The following is a 19,526-nucleotide window of genomic DNA, read 5'->3' as shown; positions in this document are numbered from 1 at the left end:
TTTGATTTCTATTTTCTTTCATTTTTTTTTTTTTGTGATTTTTGTAATTTTTGGAAACTAACCGCACAGCAGCCGGGTATTTGCACGAAGGACGTCTAGGGGGGGCGAGAAAGGGGGTGGTTCGATTCATTAATTATACAATTAGAGATTGTAAGAGAAAGAGAGACAGAGGGAGGAGGCTGGCTGGTGTGGGTAAGCGATTAGGGGGCAAGGTAAGGCTATGGATGGGTGGGTCAGTGGGTGGGCAGGTGCAATGGGTGGTGCACAGACAGATCGTTCCAATCCACATGGCTCAAGGGGGGTGGGGGCGGGGGAGGCACTCAGCTCATTCAACTGCAAAGCAATTCGTGGAAAAGCCTCGCATGTGTGTGTGTTTATGTGTGTTAATGTATGTGCTTGCTCTTCTTTTGTGCTCTTTGCAACCTGCCCCTGTCCCTCCTCCCTCCGCCCTCACCCTTGTCCTCCCCATCCCTCCCTTTGATATGCAAAATTCAGAATGTTTACCTTGAAATATGCCATGTCACTTTGCAAGCGATGCGAGTTGAATACTCGATGGAGCACATCCAACAAAAAAATAAAAAAAAGAAAACCCCAAAAGAACCGGGAAAGTACAAATTTTCTAATAGAAAGAGATAGACAACAAACTACCCACCTATCTCCCACTACTAGTAAAAGTAACAGTAAAAGTGAGTTAGCACCGAGAGTGGTACATACCATATATACATACTATAGGTAGGTAGGTGTAGGTAACTGAAACCAAAATACCAAACAGCAAAAAAAATAGAAAGAGAGAGTCGTCCTCCTTTCATTCATTTTTTTTTTGCGAAATACTCGTGTACATTGTGGAGCACATTATGCTGCCTGACAGGTGAACTGAACTGAACTGCACAGGAGACCCAAAACCCCAAAGGACCAAGAATGAGTCGGCAGGACACTGAGAGAAAGGGATTGGCATTCATAATACTGCCATAATAATAAGAAATATTTCTATGGTATAATAATAAAAAATAATAAAATTTGTAAAATTTAAGCTTCAATTCTTTAGAAATCTTTACAGGTTTTAACTTTGAAGATATTTTGAGGTTAGATAGCTAAATATAGTTGGGAATTTTAAGGAAAAAGTGGGGAAAATAAACTAAATTTAGTTACTTTTTTATCTTAGAATCTTTAGCCTTAGAAATGGATCTTAGGACTTACAATTATTAGCTGGTTTTAGCTTTATGGATATTAAGAGGCAAGAATGATTAATACTACTAAGGAAAAAATACCAAAAAATTCATTTTTTATAAATTAAATTAAGTAACCTTTTCTTCTCAATTTATAATAAACCTTAAACAGAGCTTAAACCTTAAACAGAGCTAGTATGAACTAAGAGGCAAGACTATAGAGAATAAAAGTATTTAAGAATTCTTTAGGCTAAATACCAAAAAATGAAAGTTTTTTGCATAAAATCATGATGGTTTTTATGATAGACATACTAAAATTTTAATAAAAACTAACATTTTATAAAAATGTTACAAATTTTGGCCTTAAAGTTCCAAAATTTATATTCTTAAATACCTAAAAAGTTTCGTAAAAAAATTAGAACAAAGGACCTACCTTAATTATAATTATCCCTAATCTAATCTCTACCTCTTTATAAGGTTCCAAACTTACCTCTAAAAAATATTTTTCTCTCAGTGTAAAAAAAAGCCAGAGCAGGTAGCGCCAGAGAAGCTGCTGCATTGGAACGGCCAGCGGTTAATGAGAAAGAGAAAGGCGGCAGGTGGTAGGTGGCAGGTGTGGGCGTGGCCAGAGGGAGAAGGCTGCCTGCCACATTTGATGAGCTGCTCTTGGCCGGGACTTTTTTTTTTTGGTGCCATTTCTCCATATATGGGCTGGAAAGGTCAAAGGTGGAGAGGAGGAGTGTGGAGGGAAATGCCTGGAGATATTGTGGCACGTCACTGGGGGGAAAGTTGCACCCAACGCTCATTACCCGCTGAAGGGCCAGGACCGAGAGTTGAAAATGTTTGGCGCCTGTTGCCACGGTTACCAGGTACCAGTTGAGCTCAGCCCCCCGCCTCCTCCCCCTCTTGCCAGATTATTAAGCCAAAATATAGAAAATACAAGATTCAATTAAAACAATATTCGAAATTGAAATTATCTTGTTGAAATCACCTGCTTGCTTTCTCAGAGAATCAAATTCCAAAGATGATTTGCATAAATTATGGCCCAAAATAACAAACAAAATCATTATTAACTCATGTAAATGTTTTTGGCTTAAAAGCCCCTTGGTTTTGGGCCACTTTTGGCCCAAAGGCATAACACCTGCAGCTCTTTTATGCTGCAAAATGCATCAGATACTGAGATACTTTAGATTCTTTAGATACTTGGCTTGCGCCCACTGACTACTTCAGGATCCCTTCAGGAGGATCCTTTGGAATTTAGCTTTGGCACATGCCACGCCCAGTTGGGCGACGGCACTTAACCCTCGTCCTGTTAGCCAGTTGCGGTTACAATCGCAGGATTGCAGCCCAGACATTACCCTCCCCAGGCCTGGCTTGCCTTGCCTTGCCATGCCCCTTGTTGCATGCCGCACTCTCTCCACTTGAGTGAACTCTATTTCCGGCCAACAAAGCATCAACAACTTGTCTAGGCAAATTCAATATGGCAGCAGCAGCATTTCCGTTTGCTGTTAAATGATGCCACATTGTGCAACAGCAGCATGAAGCATGCAGCATGCCACAAGGCAGTGGATGAAGAGAAATAGAAGGGGATTTATGAGCAAAATAGAACAGAGAGACTAAAAAATATAAATATTTCAAGAATTTTTATTCAAGACTTTAATTCTTTAAGAAATTTTTTAAAAACTCTTAAAATATTTTTTAAAACTTAAAACATTCCCCAAGAGTTTTGTAATCCTCTCAGAACTATCATCTCCGGGTCTATAAAGTCTACAGTCTACCACCTCCTGAAGTTCCTTGGCTTTTACGGCATGCAATTACATTTTCTGTTTATTTGCGGCTTCATCTACCAACCGAAGGCTGCAAACTTTTGGCTCATTTTCCTTTACGTCCTTGCCGCCCACACCCACACTCTGAAGTGGGTGGTTGGTTGACTTGTGGGGGGGTGGCACGTTTTGTTAACCGCGAATACATTTTAATTAGCAGCTAAAATATTCAAACTGAAAATTGCCCTTTGCCTGGAGGGGTGGCTACAGCGGCGGCTACAAAAGCAACCGAAAACTCAGCCCCGCCCCCTAAGCATACGCCCACTCAATACACCTTGCCCTCCACTTCACCCACCAGTGCTGTGCTCTGTGTGTGTGTGTGTGTGTGTTTGTGTTTGTTTTTGTAGGAAGAGCCCAGGCCTGGAAAGTTTCTTCAACTTTTCAGAAACACAAAGGATATTTTTTAAAGATTTGAGAAACTAAATTTTTAAATTTAAAGAAAGATTTTTTTATTCAATTTTAAATTCTTTATAGAGCCTAGATTTTTGGTATAATATTTAGGTATATTTTTAAGCAGTTTTGAGCTTATATTTCTCTCTGTGTAGACCCCCAAAATATGGCTATGAATTTTACAGAAAGCGGCCAGAATTTTTTGGGGGGAAACTTTTCTCTAAATACTTGTGAAAATATGTCAACAAAGTTTGTTGAAAAAAAAGCACAAGAATCTTTAAAAAATATGTATTTATTATATAAGTAATAATAATTATCATAAACATAATTTTTAAAGGCAGCTAACTTGAAAGTTTGGAGATAAAAAAAAATTAAATCACATAAATATGATTGCAATTGAAAAATTATAATAAAGAGTGCGAGGGGATGGCAGACCTTTTCGTGTCAGTTATGCTAATTAATTTTATCTGCGAAGCAATGAATAAGTGACAACAATTACATGTCACAGCCTCTGACCCAAGCCACCCAAACCACCCACTCACCCACCTCACCCATCGTCCTTTGTGCCATTTATTCCCATAAACATGATATGGCAACAATGTCAGCGACAATCGACATTGAGCCCATAAAATATGATTAATTATACAGATGTAAGCAACGAGCACAAATAAATGGCTGGAAGGCAGGTGGAAACATGGCAGGGACATGCGAATCATCATCATTATAAACAGAATTATCTCATATATGTAAATATAGTCCCATATACTCTTATATAATTGTGCTTATAAAGGTATTTTCATTGAACTATCTGTTAGCTGGTAACTGGTATTTGGTAATGCGATAACTGCATTGTCATTGAAATTCCAAAGAACACCACAAAGACCTCAAAGACATCACGATAGCATCGCCGTCTTCTAGGAAACTGCATAATTGTCAAACAATACTTCAATCGGATAATCGGAATCTGGGGGGCGGAGGGGATAGTTGGGGCAGGGATTAAAACCCTATTATTATTTAAGGTTTTATGCAAGAAATAATATTGGTTTTATTGAAGCTCTTAGCCGAACTGTACTTAGCAATGGCTCTCCTTTATCCAATGTTTGTGGAGGGAGACTCCTTCTGAAAACCTGGATTTCCATATATGGCCCAGAGCCATAGCCATATCTCAGCCAATTCTCATCCGATTCTCATGCGGAATACCCCAAACGATTTGTGGATCGATTCTCTATTATTCTGCATCAAAATATGGGCAACTCAAATTTTTGAAATTTTTTTTGAAATTTTGTGGGGACACCCCTGCAAAATCCTGGATTTCCATATGAGGCTCAGGGCCATAGCCATATCTCAGCCAATTCTCATCCGATTCTCAAGCGGAATACCCCAATCGATTTGTGGATCGATTCTACATTAAACTGCATCAAAACTGGGCAAGGAATATTTTTTGAATATTTTTCGATATTTTTGTTAGCGGACCCTTGCAAAAGCGGAGATATTCGTATGGGAGATATTCGTATGGCGGCCTGCAACTTCCATATCTTTGGTAATTCTGATCCGAATTTGAAGAGTAATACCTTAAGAGCTTTGTATATTGATAAGCTACATTATTGGAGCCACTGGCTGACAACTTAAATATTAAAATAAACGATTTAAAATAATAATTAATATGTATAACCAATAAAATCACAATGTCTGCACATTTTCAATAATTTTCGTGACAAAAATATTCCAAATAGCCACCAAAAACCGAAACTATTTAAAAGTCATTTGAAAAAAAAACTTTTTTTGAAGTAAAAGTTTTATTGAATAATCCGTGATCCGTGACCCTGATGCGGTGGGAAGCTGGATAGTTATTTTTATACCCTTGCAGAGGGTATTATAATTTTGGTCAAAAGTGTGCAACGCAGTGAAGGAGACATCTCCGACCCTATAAAGTATATATATTCTTGATCAGGATCACCTCCTGAGTTGATATGAGCATGTCCGTCTGTCCGTCTGTCCGTCTGTCCGTCTGTCCGTCTGTCCGTCTGTCTGTCCGTCTGTCTGTTTCTACGCGAACTAGTCTCTCAGTTTTAAAGCTATCGTCTTGAAACTTTGCACACACCCTTCTTTCCTTTGCACGCAGTATATAAGTCGGAACGGCCCGGATCGGCCGACTATATCCTATAGCTGCCATATAACTGATTGATCGGAAATGGTATAACTTTGGTGTTTTTAGAGTTAGAGAGATCAAATTTGACATGTGAGCTATTTTTGGCAAAACATTACGTCATGCCAAATTTCATAAGGATCGGCCGACTATATCCTATAGCTGCCATATAACTGAACGATCGGAAATGGTATTTGGTAGAAATATCAACTTTCGTATTTTTGAAGATAGAAGTTTGGGATTTTTTTTTAGATTTTGTATTGTAATAAATTGGATTATATATTCCTATTCCCATAAGGATCGGCCAACTATATCCGATGTTTGCGATATATATCCGGTTTTAACTGCAAGGGTATATAAACTTCGGCTCCGCCCGAAGTTAGCTTTCCTTTCTTGTTTTCTGTTGGCTTAGACCATTGTTGCCGTTTTGCTGGCATTTTCCAGCAAAGGGGAATGAAATATTCTCGCATTCAATTCACTTCATGTCCTAACCATATTTTGACAAGTGTTACCGCAAAAACACACAACGCTTTCTGTGTGTGGAGGGCAGTAGAGGCGTGGCATTGGTGGACCAAAAAAAAAAAAAAAATAATAAAAAAAAAAATAAGAAGTAACGGCTTGGCCAGCTGTGGCATCCACTTGTGGTTATTTGTTGTCGGAACTTTTGCTTTCTGGTGCCACATTCCTCTTTTCTGTTGAAAAGTTTTCCGGTTTTTTGCCGATTTTAACCAACGCTAATGTCTTCATGTGTGTGGGAGTGTGTGTGTTAGCCAAGGTTTTTTTCGAGTTTTTCAGAGAAAGAGCAATCTGCTGGGTTTTTTTTTTGGAAATTTTTCAAAGCCTCAAAGTTGAGAAACAATTTTCAGAAAATTCATTAAGGCTTTTGTTTAAGAAAGTTTTTTTTTTTCGGGTGGATATTTTAGTTTTAAATAAATTTAGGAAGGTTTTTAAATAAGTAAAGTAAACTTAGAAAGATTTTAAATATATTTTACCATCCAATACTAACCATATCATAACTTAACAACCCAATAACCCTTGCAAACTAAGCATATCTATATGTTTCCTCCAATAATTTGATTATAATTTGATTATATTGCATTTTGTTATAAAATAGTTTCGAATTTCTGGCAGAAATGATGATAATATTGAATATAAATGGAGCACCAACGCCAACGCCAACGAAAGCGATTCAACTCAATCAGATATTGTGTTTTTCGGGGGCGAGAAAGGAAAATCATTTATTTTCATTGATTGGAATGGATGGGTACCAGATCGTTTACTAGGATAGTTGAAATGTGGCCCAAGGAAAATGGGCGACACCCACTCAATCACAATACACACACACAGAGATACACACATAGATACATACATACACTTGCAATCATGGCGATTCAATTTCCGTTGTCAGTTGCTGTCTTCATTTTGGCATTTGGTTTTGTTTTGACTGCGAAATCTTTTTTTTTTTTTTGTTGGCCAACTGTTGCCATGTGTATGGATTCCCACACACACACACACACACATAGACTTGTGCAGTTTTATTTATGCAACACACACCAACCCACACACACAAAAACAGGACCTCATCTTTCCTTGGCTTTTCCTTTTTGGCCCAATCCCGTCTCAATCACTTGCCATTTTCTTCAATGACAAACAATTCAATTTTCTGCCAAAAGGACCTCTCGCACCTTATCTTTTTTTTTGTTTCTTCCAAGAGTCCTTCGTCCTTCATCCTTCATTTCTTTGTTTTTTTTCTGTGTTCTGTTTTCAGTTTTTGTTTTTAGGTTCAAGTGCAGCATCCATGTTCCCGTTTAAGCCTTTTCAAGTCCTTTGACTTTGATTTTCTCTTTCTTTCTAATTCCTCTCTTCCCTCTTTGTCTTTCATAGTTTTTTAGTATTTTTTAGTATTTTTTTTTGTCTACTAGTTGTTTGTTTATTACCTGTCTTATTGTCAAGTGCTTTGTTTACGGCAGGCTCTTAGATACTCCAGCCATCTCATAAATATCAAGGATTATAAGGCGCCAGGATAACAAAGGATGCTGCAGTGAGGGGAGATTTTATTCTCATTCTTGTAATTGAATTTAAATTGTATTTTAATTGAATTTTAATCGTGAATATTGGCACTAATTATCAAGCATTTAAAGTTGGTTTTTGAAGCATAGTTTTCTGATGGCTTTTCTTGAGAGTTTTTATTTTATTTTAAAGGTTTAATAAAATATATTATTTTATTTTATTTACCTTCGTTTTTTAGTAACCAAATTTATATCCAAACATTTACCTTTGAAACTCCATCTTATTGTTTGTCTATTTCCAGTCTCATATTTCACAAAATGGCTTTTAAATTTTGCCCAAAATCCGACAAAATAAACCAACAATTCAAACTTAAATTTTACAAAAAATTATCAAAGGATAACCATTTCAAAAAAGGATACCCTTTCATTTAATAAACTTTTGTGGTAATTTCTGGTTAGGAAATATACAATTTAGAAAAATGGGAAAAATTTAGAAATTGTTGAAAATTGAATAAAGTAAGGCCTCCAAGCCTTTTTGTAATTTTTCTTTTGATCTTGAAGGCCCGAGTGACCTCTTTTCGTATGCTCTTCTGTATTTAAACAGCTTGTGTATATTTTTGGTATAATTTCGAGGCAACGAGTCCTTACTCCTAGTCTCACTTACAGGATATAGCATCAGAGAAAAGCATTCCCCGGTCTGTGTCTGTGCCATTACCCCGGAGAATACAATTTTCAACGCAAACAGCAAATGCGAACAACAATTGTAATTGGGCATTAACATAAGCAGGCACCCGCAGAATGAAAATCCTGGTGGTTGTGATGATGGTGGGTGGTGATGGTGATGGTGCCAGCTCCCCTTTTGGGCCAACATCCTGGCACCCCAGGAAACAGTATTCTCCCTCTAGGATATTGCTCCCCAATCGCCACCCACAATTCCCAATGTTAAACATCAGTGGGTGGGTGGTCCTTCCCTTTCTACTATGTAGCCTGGTTTCCATTTCGGGGCGTCAATTTATTGAATTTTAATTAATTTTATTGCCTGGCATTGTCGTAAAGCCCTTAATGATAGCCCCCCTCCTCCTCCCCCTTCCCTTTCCTCGTTTGCCACGTCGGTGATTCAAATTGTATAATTTTATGGCCAGGATAAGTAGGTCCTTGCTGGCAAAGTAAATTCATGAAATTCAAATGATTAAATGAAGTATGATTGAGGCGGAATTTGTGTTGTAAAAAAATATATATTTTAGATTGGGGATTATAAAAGGTGTAAAAAAAAGAGAATAATTTTTAGATTATTTTTTAAATAATTTTCAAGGCTTGTATTTAAGCTTAAAACCAAATAGCTTCTGAGGAGGTTCTTAGAAACCAACTTGGCTTCCAAATCTGAATATTTTGCCCTTAAATATATATATTTTAAAACCTTTAAATAGTAAATAATATTGAAAATAATCAAAAGATACTCTAAAAAATATTTTTTCAAAAGAAAAATATACTATTTAGCCAGCCTCTATTATTTAAGATTTAAAATAAAACTTTATTTTATGCAAAAAATTATGAAAACCGTAAAGCTGGAAAGAAGGTGGCAGTAGCATTAGAGGTTCGAAGTCTTAAAAGATGGGGTCAAGCCCCCAACCGCACTACACCACCCTCCCCCCTCTTTTTTTTGGGGACAGATGTCAAGGCCAAAGCAATTGTAGACGCAGCTCATTATGCCGAGCGGATGATGCCACTTGGCATACATTTGGAATGGAGATTCATCTCTGACACGGGCCCCCTCCCCACCCCCACAAGGGGGTCAGGGGTTAGAGCGGCATAGTAGGGGTGAACTCAATTTGTCGGCCATTGCGTGGCCAATTAACACGCAACAATCGGCAACAAAAACAAAAAAAAAAACAGAAAAATAAAAACGTAGACCTAATCTCAAATAAAATGTCCTAACAATGTCCTGTTTGGGGAGGGAGGTTAAAGGTTAAAGCTTAGAGCTTAGAGGTTAGAGGGTAATAACTAGGGAAAAGCATAAATAGCAACACGTCGCCATTTTGCATGTCTAACGGTCATTGCCAAAACGAGTCCTGCCACTTCAATCACTTCATCATGATGGTGCCAAAGTGGCCAAAGGATCCACAAAAAAAAAAATGGAAAGGCCTACAGGAAAGGCCTCCAGGAAGGGCCTCCAGAAATGGCCTTCAGGAATGGCCTGCTTTTATTGCATTGCCAACATGAAAATAACGAATAAAAATTGAGTGGATTGCCCCCAGGACTTCAGGACTTGGGCCCAGGAAAGGATAAGGCGAACGAGTCGAGGCTAAAAACGTAAAGGTGGCTGAAAACCAGACCGGGGTCTGGTACTCCTGCTAAGTCCTGGGTATCCTGGGGTAATGGCTACGCAAATCCTTGGCCCATCAGTCCAGTCATTGAGAGGCCTAGGGATAGAGGATTAGTGGGATTTGAAAGGTTTAAGGATTTTTAAGGATAAGCGGTTAGGTGTGTAGACTTAAAGGACCTAGGGTTAGGGTTAAGAGAGGTTGGAGGAAATATTAAGACTCAAGTGTAAGAAGTAGGTGCTAGTATTTTAAATCTAAGGACTTGTTTATATATCTCCCCTATATTTTTTAAAATTGGTATCCTTTATCCTTTAATGTCCTTAAAGCCTGAAATCCCTTTAAGAAAACCAGTTACTTATTTACAAAAATTTCTTCACTCACACACAACAAAAATTATTTGCAGTCTATTTGACGAGTCCTTTCTCTAGGAATTACCTGCCAGGACCTAACCCCTCCCCCTTCTTCCCCTCTCTGGGGGGTGAGGGGAAGGGAAAATTGCATTTGTCGTCGAGTTTCATTCCGTTTTTCATTTCGGTCTCCCATGGCTGACTGTGTCCAAGTATGCCATGGGCTTCCGGCATTTGGCACTCGTTTCTAGACTTGCATCAACTTCCGTTTTGGCCTCCCCTACTCCTCAACCTCCACCTCCTCCTCGTGTTGCCTTTTAGCCCACTAGCCATAGTGGACATGCCGGCAATTTACGCGAATTTCCGCTCAACGGAAATGCACAAAGTGAATGCCGTAAAGGCAGGCAAGGCAGGCAGGGGGCGAAAAAAAAGCAAAACAACGTCAACTTGAGCCTGTCATCACATGGACAGGCAACAGTTTGCAGGACCTTCTATTGGAAATCGGTTTATTATATTAGATACAGGATTGAATTCAGGTCATAGCTAGTATAACCAGTAATTGAATCAGCCAGTGCTCAGGATCAGGCTGGAAATGAAAAATAAAAAGCAAGACTTGGGGAGGTCTTTTCTTTCAAATAAGATTAGTTAATACTTGGATTAGATTAGATAAGATGCTACTAGCATCCCTTAACCTAATTATTATTAATTATAGTACCAGTTAGTTAAAGGGATGTATCAAGTGCCAGGCACTTCTCTAAAGCAAACCTCTTTGGATAACCTTTTGAGAGGAAAATGCCTCGAGAGGCAATCAATTATTTGCACATTATGGCCAACTTGGCTCTCTCTAAACGCCTTTTGTGTGTCGGCCTGGCTGAAAGTCGATTACCTGGTTAGCTGGCCGCTTATTAGCGCTTTTCGCTGAGAAGTATGCTACGAAAATTGGCCAAGTGGCGCCGCACGAGGGTCCCAAAAACAACTAATACAACTAAAGCGATGGCATGTGGCAAGTAGTGGTGGTTAAAATTACTAGCAACCTAATGAAAGTGCTGCTCACTTTCTCAATTCTTTCGTGGAGTTGCTTTCTATAAATAAATCCACTGGAAGAAAACAAAACTATCCAAAAGTAATCCGCTGAAGTAGTTTTCCCCTTCAGCCACCGGAAGGCGGATGAGGTGGGTTTTTTTTGGGGCATGGAGTGGCAAGAACTGGCAAGATTAGTTTCACAGCTTACAGCAATTTGTTGTAACTACAAAATGGTAGCAGCAGGAGCTTGAGCAGGAGCTTGAGCAGGAGCTTGGGCAGGAGCAGGAACAGCAGCAGGAACAGCCGGCACACAAGTTGAAGTGGCAACAAAAAGTTGCTCATATTTCGCTGAGCCAGGACACCGGAAAAAAATAGTTAGACACTGTAATAAACTAAAATATTATTAAATTTAAGTAATTTAACTTATTTAATTTTTAATAATTGCTTAAAGGGTAAGAAATCGATTTTTTTAAATGGGAATTTTGAAAATCTAGTTATATTTTCAATATTTATATATACCTCAATAGGTCCTAAATAGTTCCAATATGTTTTCTCATATCATTTGGTATTAAAAATACTAAAATTTACTTGTTAATACCAAATAATTGGATAACAAGTGGTTTTAATATATTATAATGCTTTTTTGAGGCTTTATATGGAATATTAATAATAATAATATATTCTGTAATAATCCTCAACAAGGATTTCTTTTCAATTCTGACATCCTTATATTTCATATAATAGTCTTTAATCCTTCATACATATTTTCTCCCATAATTTGGTATTTAAAATACTAAAATCTACTTTCTAATACCATATAATGAAACAAAATAAGTAAAAGGTCTTAAGAATTATTTGATTAGGTTTAAAAATAGTAATACAATCAGAAATTTCTCTAATATCACTCAGGTTTTTAAAGCTTATATATAAATACCTTACTTTTCTCTCTGTGTACTATTTATATATTTTTTTTTGTTACTAAAAAGCAACAGCAGGCAGAAAAGTAGAACCGAACCCAAAGTCGAAAGCCAAAAGCAGCAAACGTCGTCGTCAACATTTGGCTTAGTCGAGTTTCTGGGCCAAAAGCATTGTGGAAGGGGGGGGGGGGGGGGATGGTATTGCCAACTACTGTAACTGTAATACTTTAAGCCTTTACGCAGACGACAACCAGCAGGAGAGTTGTGTGGCTGTGTGTGTGTGAGTGAGTGTGCGGTGTGTTCCAGGGGCGGGGCGCCAAGAAGTCGAAGAGACGCGACCACAGTGGCAACCGCAAAATGCAATGATCCCTCTTGAACAGTGGCTTGAGATATAGTTAAACAGGCTTAAAAATTTATAATATATAATACAGATTTAGATTCACATTTTTTTTTAGAAATTGGGGTGTTTTTTTAAGGTTTTAGAGCCAAGAAAAGTTTTAAAATCTTATGGTTGAAATAGAAGCTTACATGGAATAATTATGAAACTTTTAAGAGAGTTTTTGAGAGTTTTTTTTATAGTTTTATACCTTATAATTTAAATTTATATAGATTAACTAACAAAATTTGATTTGAAGAAAAGCAAATAGCGTTTTTTAACTAAGAGTTTAAGGAATTTTAACTAAGAATTTAAAATTAAGAGTATTAATACCCGGTACTTGAAGTTTATAAGTTTAATGCTTTAGAGCTTAAAATACTAAACTTTCTAAAGACTTACTTAACTAATAGGACTTTAAAAGCACCTAAAATATTTTTTTAAAATTTTTGTTTATATATTATTAAAATATATTTAGCAACCACTGTGCCATATGGACTTGGACTGTTTCCCAGTTGTTGCTGTGTTGCTGTGATGTTCTATTTTTATGCGACGTTGGCTAAACACTAAAAGTAGGCAAACAAACACTGAGCCAGTGGCGGGACAAATAGGGGTTATATGGGTGGGGATGGGGATACCTGGGGATGGTTGTGAAACCACAACAAAAACAAAAAAAAAAAAACAAACAAACAGAGAAGCAACAAGGACATGGCATAAAAAAAGGATTTAACAAACTGAAACTGAAACAGAAACTGAACTGGCGGAATCTTAGCAACTTTGTTCCTGGCTGTTGTGCAGCTGTTCGGATATCCTTGTTACATGTGTTTGTTTCCCTTGGCTAACGGGTTGTGATATGGTTAGTAGCAGTGGGGGAGGGAAGGGGTTAAGAACACCTGCTACCTGCTACACCAAATTCCCTGCGTTTTGGCCACTTGCCGTGCTCGCTAATCACATTTTTTCCAAGGGAGGTATGTAGTTCTCTTTTGGATTTCTGGTCTTCAACTTGTATCTCTGTTTCGGAGTCTGCTGCTTAATTTTACTCTTTGGTTTTGCACTGAGAAAAATACATAGATTACTGGATATTTAAGAGTTATTTTATTTAAAAGATTAGAAACATTTGTATTTAGTTTTTAAACAAAAATTTAAGGAGTCTTTCAAACCAAATCAAGCCAAAAAGAATGCAATGAATAATATGCACTGCTTGCTATACTGCTTCCCTAGAGTACCGGCTATCGTATAGCATTAAATAAATAATTTTTAATATCCTCCATAGACCAGCGTTATAAAATTCAAAAAAAAACCTTAAAACCTAAGCCTTATTGTTTCAAAACTAGATTTTCTTTCCTACAAAACTTGAAATTCTTTTTGTTTTTAAAATTAGGCCATCAAATGAATGGAATTTTCTTTTTTTTAAGCTACTTTCTACTAATTTTTCGAGTTTTTTTTCGCCCTTTCTCCTCTCGCTATGAGCCTGGCCTGGCCGCATAGTTCCAGCAACTTGTTAGACATGCGCTTCCGCTAACGTTGTTTCCGCTTCCGTTTCCCGCTACCGGCCGCAGTTGCCACTTCATTTTTTTTATCCTCCCTCCAACACCCCCTCCAAACCCTCCTCTTGCCGCTATTTTCTCCTTTTCAGTTCTTGTTGCTTCTGCCTCTCGGCCTCACTCTTTTATTTTTCTGTTTTCTGAGCAAAATTTATGCGTGTCAGATTTTCATGGACACGCTCTCCGGCCAAGAGTTGCCTGCCTGGCTCGCTGGTTGGGCGGAAAAAGGGGCACATGCCACATGTGCGCCATAATTCAAACTTAACGGTACTGCCAGAGTCGAGTGACTTGCAGCACCTGTGCCACCGCACAGTTCCCAAGTCCCAAGTCCCGAGAAGAAGATGATTTTTCGGCCAAATATGCTGGCAGGATTTATTCTTTTTAACTTTGGCCAGTCCGAGCTTTTTTTTTTGGGAGTTGGGTGGCATGGTCGTAATTTGCTTAAATATTCATCTCATGGGAGGCCTTCAATGGCGCCAGGAGATTCAATTTACTTAAGCTAATCATAGGGAAAGTGGCACAAAAATCTCTTATGTTGGGGCTTAAATAAATGGTGATTAAATAAATGTTAGTTTAAGAATATTTTTAGTTTTTATTAATAAAGATAATGGGAGTTTTTATTTAACAAAGATTAACTTAAAAAACCTGTTGTATGAGACCAAAATATAAGACCAACTCTGCGTATACGCAATATAAGCAACATATTAAGTATACGCCATGTTGTTCATACTTTTTTACTTTAGTTTTAGTTTTTTCCTATCAGTCTATGTTTTTTAACATTAAAATATAAGATTTAAGATCATAAAATCATAAAAATATATTAAAGCCCAACTAAAAAGGTTTCATATATATAAAATATCTAAAAAACCTCAGAATATATACCTTCAGCTTCTAGGGTCGCCCTAGAAAACCCTTATACTTAATATATTTTAAAGCCCTACAATTAATTCCTAATTAAAAGGATCAAGATCCTTAAATGTTTCGAGTTATTTAAAGAATCTCTTGCATTTTTTGGCATTCAATTACCAACTTTTCATTCCGTTCCTTGCCAACATTTTGCATTCCGCTTGGTTACCGTTGCATAGCAGGTTTACCCATTAATTCCACCATTTTATTTTCCTTTTTTTTTTAAATCCAAAGGCAATAAAAAAGCAAGAAGAAAAGGGGAGAAAAAAGAGAAAAAAACGACTTACGGCAACAATTAAGGCAAATAAAAATAATAATAAAAATAAATACAAAAAAAATAAAAAAGAGGAAAAGTAAAGTGAAAGAAAAATCTTTTGATTAAGTGCTGTCTGCCAGTAGAGGGCGCTGCTGGGGGGCGTGGCCAGACAAAAGGGCGTTAGCAATTAATTTATGAGACCCACTCAACACACACACACACACAAAAATACACACCCACACACAGGCATATTAATTAATTACTGTGATTTCTTTTGGCGCGTTTACTTTTTTTTCCCCCCCCACCACCTCACTCTCTTTTTTTTTTTCTGCCACGCCTCCTTGCCCTTGCCGTTCCGCCTCTTTGGCCAACCGTTGATTTATAGACGTCGACTGCTCTGCTGCTGTAAGCAGCGCTGAAAGCAGCGTATTTGCTGCTTATTACAAAACAACAACACCAACAACTACAACAACAATGTCGAAACAACAAGGGCAGCAAGGTGGGCGGGGGCGTGGCCGGGGCAAGTGGGTCAGCTGGCTGGGAATTTGTTGTTGTTTTTTTTCGCGGAGGTCGCGGCTACAATAAACCAACCCTCTACTTCCTCCACTCTGCTTGTTTGTTTAGTTTGTCTCTCTCTCTCTCTGTTTTTATTTTCATTTTTTATATACCCTTTAATAAGATTTAGTTTTTAGACTGCTTAGTTTTTAATTTTGTTAAAATAATTATAATAATTTATAATAGTTTCTTACGGCTAAGCCAGATAGAAAGCATATGAAACCAAGTACATATTCATTAATATGTTTTTCATTGTACAAATGTGCTTTAAAAGCATGCTTTTAGGAGTTTTAATATTTTTAACTTTCTGTTTTAATAAGATCTATGTGATTAGAGTATATGTCATACTTTTCTCATTTATTTAATTGTTGTATATCTTTGCTTTAAAAGCATGCTTTTTAAGATTTTTATTTTGGAAACCCTTTAAGGAGAGACTTACGTGGCTTATAATTTATCTAATCTTTATCTAAATAAAAGTCTTAAGCCTTAAATATTTTAGAAATATTCAAGGGTATCTGAAGTTCTAGAAACTTTCCGCCAAGTTGTTTCGTGCTTTACTCGACTGTTTGTGCCACAATGCGCTTTGTGTGCACGTGGCGCGCCTTCGAGTGTCCTTTGTCTCCCAGGACTCCCACCCTCATCCTCGTCCTCGTCCACTTGCCCACTCTCTGTCTCCCTCTGCCTGTTCTTTCTCCATTTCTCTGGGGCCAATTGTCAACTGGCCGAGAACAACAATCAGTTAAGTTATCCTAAATAAACACATTTTCCAAGCACGCAGCGCCAGCATTTTCCACCTCGACGGAAGGAGGAGGGACGACTAAAACTGAAAAGGAAAATTTGCTTTTCGTCTTTGGCAGTTGGCAGGCAAACTGTTGCTGTGGCCAAGTTATCAGAAAGACGGCTAAGACCCTGTTGTTGTTATTTCTGGACAGAACCCGACCCCACCGTCTGTTGGGCTGTCGGTTGTTGTCTCTTGTCCAGGTTTCGAAATTAAACTCGAAAGAAAAACAAATTAGGCAAACGCCGGACAAAGAATTCATCTGATGTTTATTTTGTACGTCGAGGGATGGAGGGCAGGGTGAAAGGTCAGAGGGCACCAGGCAGAGGACCTTGTTGGAAGGAATGTAAAGCGAAAAAAAAAATGAAAATATGTCGCATGGCTGGTTGGATGATGTCCAAAGACCAGGACAGATGCTGATGCTGATGCCGAGGAATGATTTGTCATTGTCCTTACAATGGTAATTGCTGGGGCCCAGGATAATGGACACAGAGCTCCTGACTTATGCCCTCGTATTAGCCAGGATTCCAAGACAAATTCTCACTGGGAGAACCCTTTTTTTTCTCCAAATTCTACTCTTTAATCAATCAAGGCCCCTGAAGAGTCCTGCAAGTGGGATTCGGAATGGGGAAAGATATATATATATATATAGAAAAACAATGCAATTTCCAGCGATTTTGTGTCATTTGCATATTTCATAAACACTACTGTCTGTGTCATTAAAGTAAAACCCAAAAAAGGCTTTATAGTTAAGGATTCTTAGAAGATTTTGGGTTTAAGTCTATTGCTTAACTTTTAAGAATAGTGTTTTTTTAATTTAAATAATTTTCATATATATTTATGGCAATGAAACGCACTGTTTTGTTTAACCATTTATGCAACTGTATGCATGTGGGTCATCATAATACTTCAAGTTTGGTCGAAACGCTTGCAAAAAGCTGCCAATGTTCAGGGCATATATGAAATGCAAATGAACATCTCTTTGGGGAGATGGGCGATATGAGAAGATGAAAAATTTATGAAAAAATACACTTTAAAGATAATAGTTGATATAGAAAGTAATACAAAATTAAATAAATAAAAATAGAAGGAATAACAAAGATATTCCAGACAATAAGATACCCAATACTTGGAGCTTTGTTAAAATTATTATTAAGTACAATTGCTTTTAACTAGTTTCTAACTAGACTACAAAAATATTAAAAATACTATTATAAATCTTATGTTTTAGTTTTAATTTTTTTAATTTAAAAAAAGACAACAAAAGTATTGCATGTTTCAGGCAAACACCCCTCTTTCTGTGGATATATAGTATGCATTATAGATGCCACACATCTATGTATGGGCCAGTGTTCCTTTTCGGCCAGGTCTGAACTGGCCCAGCAACTGGGCTAAGGGGGGACTCTCTCTCACACACACACACAGGCCATTTCATTTTTAATAGTTTCAGTCGGCGGCATTTCATTTGCCGTTTGTTTACTTTGCAAACTGGGTCTCGTCTCGTCTTTGCCTTGTCTCTCTGCCCCTCTGGCCTAAACCTTTTGGCCATCCCCCTGTTAGCCCTCTCTATCTTACGCTTTCCGCAAATCAAACAGAAACGCAGCCGAAAAAAAAAACGAAAAAGATTAAATTTGCTTTTCTTTCAGTTTTTTTTTGTTGGCTTTATTTTTTGTTTTTTGGTCTTCAACAACATTTATTGTTGATTTATGCGCTGCAGCGTTCGCTTTAAGCCCGTTCACACTTTTGATGAACTCTGGCTATTTTTTGTGGCATGTGCCTGTTACCAATTAGTTGCCCAGTTTGCACATCTGGCCAGGAAATCCACAGAGCAGGACATGGTTTTTATCTAAATGTGACAGAAGCCGAGGATAAATGACAGGGTCAGGTGAAAAGGACACGAAAAGATCCTAAAAATACACGAAACTATATGATATCTGGTAATTCTTTGCATTTTTAGAGACACAATCCAAAAAAGCAAGTAGGGAATATCAGAAAATTTCAATCAAGTTAGCCTGGCGACCATGACAAACCTAACGTTTTGATAGAAACGACTTCCTTGAGATTAACTTCAAAATCTGGCAATACTCGTTCCTTAAACATCTTGAACAGCTCTCGAAAAAATTCCCAATTTGATCTAAAAACAATTTTTTTTTGGTAATATTTTTTTTTTGGAAATTCAAAAGAACGAAAAGTATCATGGCCGGTATCGGATGTGTCATCGTTGCAGCTGCAATTTTTTGGTATAATTACCTGGTGGTGGTGAATGGAGATAAACAAAGAACCGCCAAGGAACCACAGCTGTCTTCCATACTGGTGACCTTTGCCCTGATGAGACTGATCAACGACAACGGTCTTTTTGACAAGAAACCGGTTGATGTACCACCATTCGTAAAGTGGATCATCGAACTTGCAGTATCGGTGTTCTTTCTGGATGTTGGCATGTACAGCTGGAAAGTTTTAGACGATATTGTGCTAGCGATCCTTACGATTCCACTGGCAGTGACGGGGGTCCTTACAAATGAGACCTATTACAAGTACGACGCCTCTATTTCAAGCACACTGGCCTTAATTTTTCTGGCGTCTGTCATTCTCAAAAAAAAGTTACAACGCAACAAGCCGCAGAACATCAGCGTGATACTTGACCCCGACGAGATGGATGAGATCCCTGAGCCTCCTCAGCCCCAACCCTGTCGTGTAACGCCTAGGAAGGTTCCCATGCAGAAGACCAACTAGATCCAAGAAGTTCATCAGGAAGAGGCCCAAGAAGAGCTCCAAGAAAAGCCCAAAAGAACCAAAGTGGGCCATCCAATTAATTAACAAAATTTAATGTAAACAGATAAGCTACAATTTGTACTTGGTTTTGTACAATACCGTGATTTGTAAAATCATTTGGAATGACAAATAATTAAAAGCCAGCAAATAATAGCAGATATATATGAAAATATGTTTAATTATGGCAACCATGATACGAC

At 37.8% G+C, this 19,526-nt stretch overlaps 2 protein-coding genes across 2 annotated transcripts in view; both read left to right on the top strand.

The window, feature by feature from the left end:
- The window catches only part of Ca-alpha1T (Ca[2+]-channel protein alpha[[1]] subunit T), a 92,579-nt gene that overhangs the window by 3,495 nt on the left and 69,558 nt on the right, over positions 1-19,526 (top strand). The window lies entirely within an intron of this gene.
- Positions 18,751-19,287, top strand: LOC108120473 (uncharacterized). Its single transcript, XM_017234170.2, has one exon. It carries the CDS (start codon positions 18,751-18,753, stop codon positions 19,285-19,287), a length of 537 nt encoding a protein of 178 aa, XP_017089659.2.

The sequence above is a fragment of the Drosophila bipectinata genome, chromosome XL (assembly GCF_030179905.1).
Source record: "Drosophila bipectinata strain 14024-0381.07 chromosome XL, DbipHiC1v2, whole genome shotgun sequence".
NCBI lineage: Eukaryota > Metazoa > Arthropoda > Insecta > Diptera > Drosophilidae > Drosophila > Drosophila bipectinata.
Note: the sequence above shows the minus strand (reverse complement) of the source record. Positions and strands in the feature narration are given on the sequence as shown.